Source organism: Neoarius graeffei, chromosome 17 (assembly GCF_027579695.1).
Source record: "Neoarius graeffei isolate fNeoGra1 chromosome 17, fNeoGra1.pri, whole genome shotgun sequence".
Taxonomy (NCBI): domain Eukaryota; kingdom Metazoa; phylum Chordata; class Actinopteri; order Siluriformes; family Ariidae; genus Neoarius; species Neoarius graeffei.
Window position 1 is genome coordinate 17,399,618 of NC_083585.1, and position 16,283 is coordinate 17,415,900.

Here is a 16,283-nt window from a genome sequence, read left to right on the forward strand (position 1 = left end):
ACCATTAATAAAGGCAATGTACACAACACCATATCTTGTTTCCCAGGACTTATCCAATGCTGGAAGTACTGGAGCACCTGATCCATCTCCATTTGCGGACTACCAGACCTTAATTGTCCTGGTTCTTAACACCTGCAACAAGCCTTATCGCCCAGCTCTTAGTGTGATATTCTGTGAACGAGAAGGGGAACAAAAGCAAGGTGGGTTTGTAAAAGTTTAGAAGGTCATCAATACACAAAGTCCACACATATGGCATGCTAAAGTTCATCCTTGTCCCCTGAGTTGGTCCACCTGCTGGTGCCTGAGTGCCTGGGTCATCCCTCTCACAAGTGCCTGTCCCATCGTTGAGCACAGGGGCAGCCATGACTTAGCCATGGTTAGAGAAGCAGCCTGGGACTCAAAGGGTTGCTGGTTCAATTCCCAAGACCAGCAGGAAAAATCCATGGCTGAAGTGCCCTTGAGCAAGGCATACCTGCTGGGTATGTTGGATGTGCTCAATGTACGTTGCTCTAGATAAATGCCTGTAATGTAATGAAATATAATGCACATCTTCTTCTGTGGAGATGGCACAGACAGAGACTGATGAACAGTATTCCCTGAGCTGCATTGCTGGGATTAACTGAGCTACATGCTGAGGCCATACACTTAAACAAACCTGGGGTGTCATCCTGGCCAGGGTCACAGGGGAAGAAGACACAGTGATGAGTCTCCTCACACACTCAGTTCACTACTCAGACTTGGAGAGTAAACATAATTAGTGAAATTATGTGAGATACAGGTGTGCCATCTCAACTTGGGGAAGCCATGGTCTAATGGTTAGAGAAACAGCTTTGGGACCAAAAGGTTGCTGGTTTGATTCCTTGGACCAGCAGGACTAGCTGAAGTGCCCTTGAGTAAGGTGCCTTACCCTCAACTATTCTGGCAAGAGTGGTGATGTACCTTGTGTCTGATTAGCCAAAGAAAAAAGTATCAACCACCTTTTTGGCTCATCACACCCTTCTAATGTAGACTCGAGCTTTTTTTTTTCTTTTTTTAGCAATTTGTAAATATTTTCCTAATATACTTTTGCAAATGATTTTTCTAGGATACTTCTGCAAATATTAGTTCTACAATACAACATGGGCCAGCTTCATTTTGCCCTTTTTTAATTTGAGTGCACAGTCATGCCGAAAAGCAGGTAACTTCCTAATCCCTATATGTCCTGTACATAGGGATGGCTGCAGGTTTTCATTCCAACCAAGTAGAAGTCATACACCCAACATACACAGCCATATCAAATACTAAGCAGTGTTGTACCAAAACTGCATCACACACATTCTGCTGATGTTTATTACGGGCTTTTGCATCTCTTGACAGTTGAGTCCTCTTGTGAAACACTGAAATTGGTACTAAATTAGTATTCAGTCTGCTCCACTCTTGTCCAAAAGTCTCTTTGTTAGGGCAGGTGCTGTCTGGCTCCCACGGAAGCTGAAAGGCCCGACAGTGTTGGTTTCCTGTGGTGGTGTATTAACGCTCTTGTGTGTGTGTCCTATGTCGGCAGCAGTTTTCTTCCTGCCATGGGTGAGAGAGAGGATGTCTGTCTGTCTGCACTTGCTCTGCAGGTGTCAGATGGGCAGATGTCGCTGAGCTCTGAACAGTAGCAGTTCTGTAGAAACCTCAGGATGACTCCATCCACCCCCTGACACACACCCTCCTTATCAGAGCCTCATTGCAGTGACCCAGAATCCTCCTGCCATTAAGAGTTAAAGCCATGTGTAAATCTGCCAGGTTTAGGAGACAGTGTGAGAGTGATGATGGTTCTTACAGAGGTATTAGAGGCTGGAGATCTTCAGAAAAAAAACAAAAAAAACCCCACTGGCTTGGATGATGAAGCATTTCATAGTGCATGTGTTTTCTCTGGAAACTTTGTGTACTGTGCTGAAATTTCACTTAATCTACTAGGCGTGTAATGATATATCAAGTGACGATAAATAACGACACAAATTTGATTATTCTAATGAATATAATAAAAAATGAATTGCAATTATTATCAGGCTGCATAATCTCATAGTTTGTATCCCCTGCTGGCCGAAAGGCCCGAAAGGGGATTATGTCATGATGATGTCCGTCCGTCCGCCCGTCCTGGGAAGGGTGCTAACCTTCTGAAATCAACTCCTCTCACAATTTTTGGAGGAATTTCACGAAACTTGACAAGAGGCATTGTTATATGTTGGTAGTATGCATATTGTAATTTTGTTCAATTCAGTCACATTTTACCAGAGTTACAGCCTTTGATTCACAAAATTATACTTTGACAATTTCATGAGAGTGTGTTTTCCTTCTGAAATCAATTCCTCTCACAATTTTTGGAGGAATTTCACAAAACATGACAGGATTCTTTGTTATATGCCAGTAATACGCATATTGCAATTTCGTTCAATTCAGTTGCATTTTATCAGAGTTATGGCACAGTTTCCAGCGGGGGATATTGTTCCCCCAGAGCACTCTTGTTTCTAGGTGTAACTGGCTGAGCTGCCATGTCTTTTTTTTTCTCCAAATTTTTTATTCACTTTTTGCAGACAGTACAGAATAATATATCAACTTTACATTATATCAGAGTGTCCGCATTAGAAGGAGAGAAAACCCTAACATAAATTCCACTATCCCACCCCATGCCCCATGTCAGTTGTGGCCACAGTAAGTGACTAATTAATTACATAACATAAAAATAAATAAATAAAGTAAAATAAGATAAAATAGAGCAAAGTGAATGAATAACAAGAAGAAAAAAAGGGGGGGGGGGTCTCTCTCTCCAGTAGCTAATTCTTTTAAGAAGTGTCCTCAGCATCATCAGGAATAATGGTAAGATTATTGCTAATATAGGCTAGCAGGGGCCCCCAGGTTTTATGAAATGATGTCAGAGATCCCTTCTGTGAGAACCTTAACTTCTCTAACTGCAGGCATTGTAAGATTTCATGTATCCAACTGTTGTGAGTCAGGGAGAAACATGTTTCCATTTGAGAAGAATGGTACCCCTGGCCAGCAGGATAGTGAAGGCAATGACATGCTGTGTATTAATGGGCAAATTTTTGGTCAGAGGGAGCCAAAAAGAGCAGTCAAGGGGTTCGGTTATAAATTTGTATTGAGAGCCTGTTTGAGAGTTTGGAATATATAGGACCAAAAGTTGGTCAGCCTCGGGCACGTCCAGAACATATGTGAATAGTCAGCTGGAGACTGCGTACAGTGGTTACAAGCATCACTGTGATTGGGATATATTTTAGTGAGTTTAACTTTGGTGAAATGGGCTCTATGGAGCACCTTCCACTGCCGTAGACCATGCCTGGCACATATAGACGAAGAATGGACCAGTTTTAAAATTTCCCTCCACTGGCTGTCAGATATGTCTACCCCCAAATCCTGTTCCCAGGCGTTTTTAGATCATACAGTGGAGACTGGACTCAGAAGTGCAATCTTATAGATGACGGATATCAGTTGTTTTTGCTCCAAATTGAGGGAAAGGAGTTGGAGAATTTCAGCTTCAGGGGGACGATTTGGGAAATGTGGGAACTGCTTTTGGATGAAGTGTCTCATTTGAAGGTACCGAAAAAAGTGGCTATTGGGAAAATTGTATTTGATTGACAGAGATGCAAAGGATGAAAAAGCTCCTTTGTCACAGAAGTCATTAAGTGTTCTGAGGCCCTTATCTGACCAGATGTGAAAAGTAGGGTCAGAGCAGGAGGGGTTATGTAAGCCCTATGTAAGCCGTGCTGCTTCCTGAATTGGATCTAAATTTTAATTGTACTGGTGACAACCGGATTAGGTGAGATCCTGTGGGCACTTATAGGCAGCTGTGAGAAAATCACAGAATGCAGAGAACAGGAAGAAGATGACATTTCAGTGTGAGCCCAGGGTGGACAAGTGTCCGTACCTTCACAGCAGAACCAGTATAAGCATTTATTAATGTTGCAGGCCTAAAAGTAATGACCAAAATTTGGCAATGCTAGTCCTCCTTCAGATTTAGATAGCTAAAGAATCTGTTTCTTAATACAGGCTGGTTTGTTATGCCAAATGAATGCATTAAGTTGTTGGTCGAGATTAGCGAAAAAATATTTATTGAGACAAATTGGGATGTGTTGAAAAAAATACAGACATTTCGGAAGGATAACCATCTTCATAAGATTGACTCGGCCTGCAAGAGATTGGGGGAGGGCAGCCCATCTGGACAAGTCTGACTTACATTTATTTAGTAATGGCTGAAAGTTCTTAAGAAAGAGATCCCTGAAGGAGCTGGTAATAAACACCCCCAAATATCTGAATCCCTCCTCAGCTATTTTAAAGGGGAATGTGGATTGTGGAAATGACCTCACCAAATAATTAAGAGAAAATAGTTCTCTTTTTTGAATGTTCAATTTATACCCTGATAGGCGCCCAAACTGATCTTGAATTGACAACACTGGAGGGAGAGAGGATGTGGGCTTTGAAATAAACAACAGAAGGTCATCAGCATATAGGGAGAGTTTGTGGACTAGACCAAAACGAGTGATGCCGTCAGACTCATCCTGGTTTCTGAGCCAGATGGCTAGCGGCTCGATGGCTATGTTAAACAGCAGGGGCGAAAGCAGACAGCCCTGCCGGGTCCTGCGCTTGAGAGGAAAGTATACTGAATGGATGCCATTAGTGTTTACAGAGGCAGATGGGCTAGCGTGCAAAAGTTTAACCCAAGAAATGAAATTAGAATCAAAGCCAAATTTCTCTAAAGTAAAAAAACAGAAAGCCCCACTCCACCCTATCGAAGGCTTTCTCCACGTTGAGTGCCACAACGATTTCAAGAGTGTTGGACGTGGGTGAGAATATGATGTTCAATAGCCTTCTGGTGTTAAAAAATGGATGTTTCCCTAACATGAAACCTGTCTGGTCCAATGAAATTATGGATGACATCACATTTTGGAGGCAGAAGGAGAGAACCTTGGCCAGAATCTTACAATCCACGTTTAAAAGTGAGACTGGTCTATAGCTACCACAGGAGGTAGGATCCATGTCCTTCTTCAGAAGCAATGAAATAGATGCCTCATACAAAGTTGCTGGTAGTCGGCCTTCAGTAAAGGAATCATTGAACATTCTCACAAGGATGGGGGCTAATAACATCGAGTATGCCTTATAAAATTTGACTGTAAGACCGTTGGGACCAGGAAACTTCCTGTTTTGCATAGCATTGATTGCTTCATGTATCTCTGATGAAGAGACAGGTCTGCCCAGTTCTCTGGCAATATTTTCATCAATTTGAGGACATGTTAACAGGTCCAAAGGGTTAGGGGCCATTGCAGTGCCATGGAATGTCTGGCTTTGTGAGCCCTTGTATACTCCCTTTGAAGTTTGTCTTTGATTGTGCCATGTTGCTCTATCCAAGGCATCCCTTTCCCTCATCTGGTTGATAATTCCGGCATTCTTCATATTCCTCTTCAAGAAGTCTTTGTACCTCAGTTTTTGACCTCCCTGTCTCCTCTTTCCGAGGCTCAGTTCTCTGTAGAAAATGGCTTCAGGTAGTCGCATGTCAGGCATGTGCCAGATGTGTCCAGCCCAATGAAGTTAGGAGGCTATGATCAGGGTTTTCACGCTTACTGTTTTGGCTCGCCTGAGGACTTCTATATTGGGGACCTTGTCCTGCCATCTTATTTTGAGGATTTGATGCAGGTGTCAGGGTTGTAGCCTTGTCAGTTTCTTGAAATGTTTATGGTAGAGCGTCATGCATTCAGTGGCATAAAACAGAGATGGTTAGACTGCAGCATTGTATACTTTCAACTTGGTGGCTCTCTTAATGTCATGGCGAGACCATAGTTGCTTTTGTAATGCACCGAAGACTTTGGTGGCAGCTTGAATTCAGCAGTCTACTTCCAAGTCTGATGAGTTTGTGTTGGTAACTGCACTGCCTAAGTTGATGAAATTCTCAGAACTCCTAAGAGGCATTCCATTGACCAAAACAACATTACTTGACCTTGCCTGTGGCTCAGGTGAGGGTTGGTCCAGGAGTTCTGTTTTCGTGGTATTGATTTTCAATCCAAAGAGGATTGCAACTGTGGCAAAGCGATCAACGATTTCCTGCATGTCATCCAAAGCTGTTGCTACAAATGCAGAGTCATCTGCATACAGCAGTTCTTGCACACAAATTTGCCAAGTTTTGGTTGAGGACTTGAGTCTGGCATGATTGAAAAGTTTGCCTTCCGATCAAGTTCTGATGTAGATTCCTTTATCTAGGTTAGTGCCCATAGTCTCTAGGACTGCTGTAAGGTAGAGTATAAACAATGTCAGGGCAAGAACGCATCCCTGTTTGACACCATGATTGAGAGGAAAAGCTTCACTAACGTCTCCTCCTATCGAAACTTTCCCAGAGATGTTCTCATGGAAGAGGTGAATGAGCCATATCAGTCTTTCCGGGCATCCATAAACTTCTAGTATCTTCCAAAGCATCTCTCGGTCAATGGTGTCAAAGGCCTTTGAGAAGTCTACAGAAACCACGTACATGGGTTGACGATGACTTTCTCTCGGAATTGTTTCAGAGTAAAGGTCATATCTGAGGTAGATCTGCCAGCCCTGAAACCGCACTGACTTTTTGGAAGTACATCTTCTGAGATATTTTTAATTCGGTTTAGAACTATCTTGGCCAGAATCTTGCCTGCAATGGAAAGCAGAGATATGCCATGGTGGTTTCCACATTTGCTCCTTTCTTTTTGTAGATGGTCACAATTAGTGTATCTTTGAAGTCTTGGGGAAGACACATGTTCTCCCAACATGCGTTGTACAGTTTTAAGAGTGCAGCTGTTTGGCTGGGGCCACCTCGCTTCAGCACATCAGCTGGGATGCCGTCTTGGCTGGGTGCTTTGACACATCTAGTATCCTTGAGTGCTTTCTCAAGCTCATCTGATGTGATGGGTACACACAGATCTTCTCTTGTTGGTCTCCTCTCAAGCCAGCGACATGCCTCAGGATCGGCTGACCCTTGCTGGTTTAGGAGATTGGAGAAATACTCCTTCCACCTTCTTTTTATGTCTTCCAGATTTGTGTGGAGTATACGTTCATCAGCACTTTTCACTGGTGCCACTACATTGCTTCTTGGTCCATAGGGAGTCTTCAGTCCGGTGAATAGTTCATGGTAGTCCTTCCTGTCTGACAGTTCCTGTAGTTCCTCAGCTTTCTTGCACCACCATTTGTCTTTCATGGCTCTGATTTCTTATTGCGCTTTTGCTTTAATATCTTTGAAAGCTTTCATGCTTTTATCAGAGTTCTCTTTTTGATGTAGGTTGTAAATTTTGCGTTTTTCTTTGAACAAATAAAATGGGAAAGAGCTGCTGTGTGATCAACAGTACAAATAGATTTAACAAGAAATCAGAGCTCTCTTTTTACAGACTGCTGAAAGTGAAAGAAAAGAGAAGCAAATGGAGGGAGTATATCCATCCATCCCTTATCTGTAGCCGCTTATCCTGTTCTACAGGGTCACAGGCAAGCTGGAGCCTGTCCCAGCTGACTATGGGCAAGAGGCAGGGTACTCCCTGGACAAGTCGCCAGGTTATCGCAGGGCTGACACAGAGACAAACAACCATTCACACTTACAGTCAATTTAGAGCCACCAATTAACCTAACCTGCATGTCTTTGGGGGAAACCAGAGCACCTGGAGGAAACCCACGCAGACACGGGGAGAACATGCAAACTCCACACAACCCAGCTGGCTCGAACCTAGGACTTTCTTGCTGTGAGGCAACAGTGCTAACCATTACATCACCGTGCCACCCCAGAGGGTGTATAAGTGTTCATAAAAGTTTATTAAGAAAAGGCCTATTTGTTATATTTTTAATAAAAGGAATATTTTAGTTAATAGGCTATTATATTTTACTCTAACCTTTACAAATGTAGGGTAAATAATAATTGTTGTTCTTAAGAAAATTAAACAAAAGTTTTATTTTTTTTTAAATTTAACAAAATGAATATTTAAGTTACTAAATAATAGGAAAATAAATGTTGCATTTTCGGGGAATAAAAGTTTCTTCATTTCATTTCATTTTTTCATACATCTTGTGGAAAAATTGAATCATGAACCCAATATCGTGAATCAAATCGTGACTTGAGTGAATCGTTACATGCCTATAATCAACATCATTAGCAAAATATACGTGATGTGATTCTTTTTTACTATAACAGCACATCCTGGAGTGTGTTAGTCCTCTTGTCAATTACTTGTCAATGATTACAATTTTTAATTTATTAATAACAAATACAACCCTGATTCCAAAAAAGTTGGGACAAAGTACAAATTGTAAATAAAAACTGAATGCAATAATTTACAAATCTCAAAAATTGATATTGTATTCACAATAGAACATAGACAACATATCAAATGTCGAAAGTAAGACATTTTGAAATTTCATGCCAAATATTGGCTCATTTGAAATTTCATGACAGCAACACATCTCAAAAAAGTTGGGACAGGGGCAATAAGAGGCTGGAAAAGTTAGAGGTACAAAAAAGGAACAGCTGGAGGACCAAATTGCAACTCATTAGGTCAACTGGCAATAGGTCATTAACATGACTGGGTATAAAAAGAGCATCTTGGAGTGGCAGCGGCTCTCAGAAGTAAAGATGGGAAGAGGATCACCAATCCCCTTAATTCTGCGCTGACAAATAGTGGAGCAATACCAGAAAGGAGTTCGACAGTGTAAAATTGCAAAGAGTTTGAACATATCATCATCTACAGTGCATAATATCATCAAAAGATTCAGAGAATCTGGAAGAATCTCTGTGTGTAAGGGTTAAGGCCGGAAAACCATACTGGGTGCCCATGATCTTCGGGCCCTTAGATGGCACTGCATCACATACAGGCATGCTTCTGTATTGGAAATCACAAAATGGGCTCAGGAATATTTCCAGAGAACATTATCTGTGAACACAATTCACCGTGCCATCCGCCATTGCCAGCTAAAACTCTATAGTTCAAAGAAGAAGCCGTATCTAACGTGATCCAGAAGCGCAGATGTCTTCTCTGGGCCAAGGCTCATTTAAAATGAACTGTGGCAAAGTGGAAAACTGTTCTGTGGTCAGACGAATCAGAATTTGAAGTTCTTTATGGAAATCAGGGACGCCGTGTCATTCAGACTAAAGAGGAGAAGGACGACCCAAGTTGTTATCAGCGCTCAGTTCAGAAGCCTGCATCTCTGATGGTATGGGGTTGCATTAGTGCGTGTGGCATGGGCAGCTTACACATCTGGAAAGACACCATCAATGCTGAAAGGTATATCCAGGTTCTAGAGCAACATATGCTCCCATCTAGACGATGTCTCTTTCAGGGAAGACCTTGGATTTTCCAACATGACAATGCCAAACCACATACTGCATCAATTACAGCATCATGGCTGCGTAGAAGAAGGGTCCGGGTACTGAACTGGCCAGCCTGCAGTCCAGATCTTTCACCCATAGAAAACATTTGACGCATCATAAAACGGAAGATACGACAAAAAAGACCTAAGACAGTTGAGCAACTAGAATCCTACATTAGACAAGAATGGGTTAACATTCCTATCCCTAAACTTGAGCAACTTGTCTCCTCAGTCCCCAGACGTTTACAGACTGTTGTAAAGAGAAAAGGGGATGTCTCACAGTGGTAAACATGGCTTTGTCCCAACTTTTTTGAGATGTGTTGTTGTCATGAAATTTAAAAATCACCTAATTTTTCTCTTTAAATGATACATTTTCTCAGTTTAAACTTTTGATATGTCATCTATGTTCTATTCTGAATAGAATATGGAATTTTGAAACTTCCACATCATTGCATTCCGTTTTTATTTACAATTTGTACTTTGTCCCAACTTTTTTGGAATCGGGGTTGTATTTTAAACTTTTTAACAGTTTACATCTCCACAATAATTAATTCCTAATATTATATCACTTACATCATAGCAGCTTTAAACATCAAACTCTTTATATAAATGATAATATATTATAACACGTCCATTAAGTATGTGCCTTCAAGAAGTATTGGCACCCTTCATGAAAATGAGTGTTTGTTGAGCTTATACCTCAGGGCAAGTGACAGGTTACTGCCTGTATGAAGTTTCACATGTGTCCATGTGGGTTTCCTCCAGGGTGTCTATTTATTTGTAACACACCCTGTTGGTGGATTGGCTTCCTGATGTTGAAAAAAAGCCTGTGTATGTGTGTTACCCTGAGATGGACTGGCACTTCTAATTTGTGTCCAGTATTTCTAGGATAGACTCCAAATCCACCACAAATTAAGCAATAAAAGTCTACAAAGACCAATCAGTATACTTTCATTCTTCTTAAAATCATTTTTACAAACATAGAAATATTGCAGAAGTTGCGGTGTGGCGATCATTGACCTGTGGTCATATCTAATTACTATTTGTGCTTTTTTTCCCTTAGCGCCCCCTACATTCATGGATGTGCCACCGCAGTATGTGGAGGCCAGGGAGGGAGGCAGCATCACACTGAGCTGCACCGCCTTCGGCAACCCCAAGCCCGTGGTCTCTTGGCTGCGAGAGGGAGAGCAACTGGCCACCAACAAAAAATACACGGTAATGTCTGCTCAGAGTTCACTGACTGATTAAACTGATGTGATGTAATCTCCCTGTATGAGTCATTTCACCCTGAAGAATTGATCCCAGCGTCAGAGAAGTGGGAAACAGGACACGTATACTGGTTTGGTTTAACACCCTCATTACAAGTGTGGAACTGCTGTGGTCATAAACGAATTGTTCTTTCATGCTTTGAAAGGAAAGAATTAATGCTTAAAAAAAGCGCTGTCAGGAGCTCATGTGTAGGCTGAGCTGACAGACGAAGGAGCACAATTGTGTGGAATGAGTTTGAAACATTGACAAGATGAGAGAGAAGGAAAGAAGAGTGTGAGAATAGCTTGTGCTGGATATGACAGAAACATTCAGGGCGTCTGGCTCCAGCAGGCATCGTCTGGCAGCACATCAGAGCAGCACCAAAGCTGAAAGACTGAGACAGGGAGGGGAGAAAAGATAAAACAGGCAGCTTGAACTTTTCTTGTCTTTTCTCTCACCCATTATACTCAATCAAGTTGCTTTGGCATTGTAAATGCCCACATCCTGCTGAACTATCAGTCTTTACAGTTATTCAGTTGGCAGATGCTTTATCTGAAGTGACTCATATTTAACCTGAGTGTTTGAGGGCTAAGGGTTTTGAGCTTGGTGATGCTGGGATTTAAACTCTTTCAATCACTAGCTAAGAGACTTAAGCAGTATAATCAGTACTCACTGGTAACTGATCTGCATCCCCTGCCCCATTTGCCCCATGTATGTGCACCATTGGTGGTGTAGTGGTTAGCACTGTTACTTCACAGCAAGAAGGTTCTGGGTTCAAGCCCAGTAGCCAACAGGGACCTTTCTGTGTGGAGTTTGCATGTTCTCCCTATGTTTGTGTGGGTTTCATCCAGGTGCTTCAGTTTCCCCTAAAGACGTGATTAGGTTAACTGGCTCCTCAAATTTGCCCATAGGTGTGAGTGCACAGAAAGGAACTAGCCACCCTACTGTTCTGAATGCAACTATATTTTGCCTTTTGCATTAAACAGCTGAGAAAGTGATAATTTATTGTTATTAAATCCATTTTGGAACATACACTCACCGGCCACTTTAATAGGAACTTGTTCTTGATTCTAAGATCCCTGTTCTTGGCTACAGGAGTGGAACCCAGTGTGTTCTTTTTGTTATTGCATGCTGAGATGCTTTTCTGCTCATCACGGTTGTAAAGAGTTGTTATGAGTTACTATATCCTTTCTTGCAGCTTGAACTGCTCAATCTGTCCATTTTCCTCTGACTTCTGTTATCAACAAGGCTTTTGTTTCCACCCACAGAACTGTCACTCACTCAATGTTTTTTGTTTTTTGCCCCATTCTGTGTAAACTCTAGAGACACACTTTGTGTAAACTCAAAGACTACGTTCAGACTGCACCCTGAAACGACCCATATCCGATTTTTTTGCCCATATGCGACCTGTATCCAATTTGTTATTGACAATCTGAACGACACAGATCTGATTTTTTCACGTGACCCAGGCCGCTTGGATATGTGGTCCTAAATCCGATGCATATCCGATATTTTCACATGCGACTGCAGTCTGACCGGACAGGTCGCATTCATGCGACCTACACGTCATCAACAAGAGACAAACATCACTATTCTGCGTTGGCTAATCCCACCTCTTTGGTGGAAAACAACAACATTTGTACAGTTTTCAGAATTTAAATAGACTTTTATAGAATTGCTCAAGCTAATGGTGGATTTGGTAGGGACCTGGATGTTTATCTGTTAGCCTGATTAAATAAAACAGTTTCTATAACCGATTTATAACTTAAACCATCCTGTACCACATCGCCAGGTCTCGCCTCATCTCCATAGCAAACTGCACTGGTGTTTCTGCACCTTGAGCCAGCGCTGAGAGAAGTTGCAGAATTCAGCTGGCTATAAACAATCTAAATAAATATTTATAAAAATATAGAAAAAGTTTATTAATATGACGAAATAAATATGTGCAAATTATTAAGCCTGAATTAAGAGTTTGCTAATACAGCGGCCGTATCCCAAATGACTGCCTACTGAAGCTCGAGTGCACTATATAGAGTTTAAAAATCCATTACTTCCTAGTAACATGTAGTGCACTTATATAGAAATTAGAGAGACATTTAGGAGTCAACCCTCGTTACCAGGCTACACGTTTTCATTTCAGTTCAGAAACAAAAACACACACGAGACCTCACACTTTAACACTAACCAGATAATTAAACAAACAAACAAAAAAAGAAAATCATTAAACTTGAAGAGTGCGCTTTTTTTTTTGTTTACGTATTAGGTAGATGTGCTTATTACGTGTCAGTTTGCGCATGCGGGACACTTTTGGGTCGTTTTCCGTTCATATTGGAGATCGCATACAAGTCTCATATAATTGGTAATGTGAACGGCCTAACAAAAAAATCGGATTTCACAACAAATCGGATATGGGTCATTTCAGGTTGCAGTCTGAACGTAGTGAAAGTCACACTTTGAGATCACAGTTTTTCCCATTCTGATGTTTGAACATTGTGAACATTAACTGAAGCTCTTGATTCGTATCTGCATGATTTGATGCATTGTGCTGCTGTCAAGGGATCGGCTGATTAGAGAACTGCATCAAACAGCAGGTGGATGGGTGGGTATTCTTAATAAAGTGGCCAGTGAGTGTATGTTCCATCTCCTCTGCTGATCATAACAACTCTTTCCTTGGCTTCATGAAATCTGAAACAGGAAGTAGCATGACAAATTGATCCTATCCCCCTACTTGGCATGCAGAAGAGTGGATGGCTTCCATACCTGATGAGGCCCCACACTAGATTTTGGTGGAAGCAAACTCCAGACCACTATTTTGACCAAATACTCTGGACCACTCCTAGGCTCAAGAACATACATCATGCTTCAGCAAAATACTGAATTCAATACCAGATATTTAGGTCATATTCAGGTTTTATTTGTTATATTTTCATTTTCCACCTTATGGTATGCCGTCGGCTGTCCATCACTAGCAATGATGACTGATAAAATGATAAAATGGCCAGTGAATGTGTTTGTTTTGAAATTGATTATCTTGATTATTACAACTAAATTGATGATTATAGATCATTATAGTAATTGTGATATGTTGTGTATCATTACATAACAGCAATGTTGGAGAGCAGTCATGCTGGAGAAAACAAAATTGTCTTCATCAGGTTATATTAATTGTATTTTTCATAGAAGCAGGAGGAAGCTGAGGACGTTTCGACCAACATACTCAATACTGCAATGCAATGCATTTTTATTCGATACATAAAGTATTAAACAGAACTTAATAACATTCTTAGAAATTCTTATTTTATGGTAAAACTGAATATAGCAAAGTATATTTGGCATTTGTATGTTATAAACATGGATAGTTGAGTTTTGTAACGTGTGACATTGTTGACACAAGCACAAGTGATTGAATTGAGCCACTAAGCAACCCACGTCTACACGTGTGCTGTGGAATTGAGTATCCACAGTTACTGAGCTACACGAGAGCATGTCAGCTCGAGTAAGAGCTCTATAAATTCCCATGCAGCAGCACTGGAGATGAAACATTTCCCACATTACTGCCTAAATATTCACATTGCTTTGGTATTGTCCCAGAGCTTAGGACTAGTTGGCTGGTCTTGTGTTGTGGATTTCATGCAAAATTTTGATGCAATTAAGTGTATTTTTTATTTATTCCTCTGCTTACAGTCTGACCCAGGCTCTAGGTTTTCCCTTTTAAAGGCATTCCCACTGCATCGACTTTTCCACAAAAGCAGTGTGTCATGACCTCACCTTTAAGAAGAGCGCTGAGACGGCCACTGGATTTGCGCTCTCTGTTCTGGCTGCCATGGCCGGAAGCCGGAGAAAGGCAGGAATGTGAAGATGGAGCAGACAGTGTAAAGAGCAGGAAGAGGGGGATCTTGTCTCAGAGAGGCAGACTGTTTCATTCCCCAGAGATCCTGTGCTCAGATTCTCATTCCTCAGCCTCCTACTTGCTGTGCTGCAACATGCATGTATTCAGTCTCTTCAGTAGAAGCAGCATTTATAGTTTATTACTCACTCTTGTCTGAGGCTTCAGTGCAGTGGGTCAGACAGTGACACGGCGCTGATGGAATAGTAAAACCGCTGTAGCTGTGCTGGCTGTACAGCATGCAGAATATTAACAGACTGTCAAAAAACAATTAATTAATAGATGTGTTATTCCATACCATCGTCAGAGTTTGCGTGTCTGGGGTTTGCTCTGTCTAACCACATCCACATGGGAAATCGACAAGATTCTTACACATAGATCAAACTTTATTCCATCTCTAATGGTGCCATCCATTATGGGAAGCCATGGCCTAATGGTTAGAGAAGCAGCTTTGGGACCAAAAGGTTGCCGGGTTGATTCCCTGGACTAGCAGGAATGGTTGAAGTGCCCTTGACCAAGGCACCTAACCCCTAACTGCTGGATAAAAGCACCTGCCTAATGTCTGTAATGTAATGTCCAAAGAAAAAGCTCACAAAGGACCTTAAAGGCTGACCAATTTAGGTCAAAGTCCTCCCTGTCCCAGCACCCAGGCAGGAATCTAATCCCATCCAAGTACTAACCAGGCCCTGAAGGCAACACCAATCTCTATTTCTATAGCCCTTGGTCTCTCACAGATTACATAGCTAGGGTTACAGTGGGGGACTAGTCCTCTGGTAACCACAAGAGTTTGATTCCCTGCTCACATCTTTACTGCAGCGTGCCTCGTCACATGGATGTAGGTACCATTTTTACCTCGCCTGCGATGGAGTAAGCGGGGCGAGGTATTGTAATCAGTGTGGTTTGTTTGTTACTTGCAAAAATCTGAGATTTTTGCAAGTATGTTGATCTGTCCGTTTGTTTGTGGTCTAGCATTGTCATTTCTTGACCAATCTTCACCAAAATGCACAGGACAACTCACTAGGGTCACACAAAGACATCATTAGTTTTTGGTGGGTTAGGGTCAGAGGTCAAGGTCACCAAGGTCAAATCTTGTAAAAACACCTAATCGGCCATAACTTCTGTTTCTTTCTGATTTTCGCAAGTATCGTGCTCTGCACAACTTTTCATTTGTTTGTGTGTGTGTCTATTTGTTAACAATCTAGCATCTAGACGGTCACACCGATTGACTTCAAATTTTCATGGTAGGTGGGCAATAGTCCGTAGATTACCTGGTTAAATTTTGGGGATAATTGGATCAAGGTGAAGGTCAGGGTCACCGGAAAGGTAAACCTTTCAGTCAAAATAACATATTTTCCATGATAACTCAAAAACGGTTGCCGATAGACAGATGTTTACTATTATGAGCATATAGGAACTCCCATATGGCCTTTCATTTGGCACCATGATCTTTGATTTTGAGTGACCTTGAAAGGTCAAACTAAAGGTCATGGATTTCCAGAGGGCTGTAACTTGAAAACAGTTGATGGTGGACAGATATTTACTATTATCAACTCATAGGAAGTACCATATGGGCTTTCATTTGGCACCATGATCTTTGACCTTGAGCTACCTTGAAACTGAAGGTCATGGGTTTTCAAAGGGCTGTAACCTGACAGCTGATGATTGAGAAATATTACCATTATCACCATATAGGTATAAAATAAGTACTGCCAGACAAGGTTTGTTTTGCCTGGCAACACTTATTACAATGGTCTTTGGTATGACCCAACTATGAGTAGAGCTCACAATCTCTCAGTCAAGAGGCAGA

At 41.5% G+C, this 16,283-nt stretch overlaps 1 protein-coding gene across 1 annotated transcript in view; it reads left to right on the forward strand.

Moving 5' to 3' along the window:
* The window catches only part of igsf9ba (immunoglobulin superfamily, member 9Ba), a 203,283-nt gene that overhangs the window by 109,163 nt on the left and 77,837 nt on the right, over positions 1–16,283 (forward strand). The window contains exon 4 of the mRNA XM_060943802.1: positions 10,406–10,557. Coding sequence (XP_060799785.1) covers positions 10,406–10,557 — 152 coding nt within the window. The remainder of the gene's footprint in view (positions 1–10,405; positions 10,558–16,283) is intronic.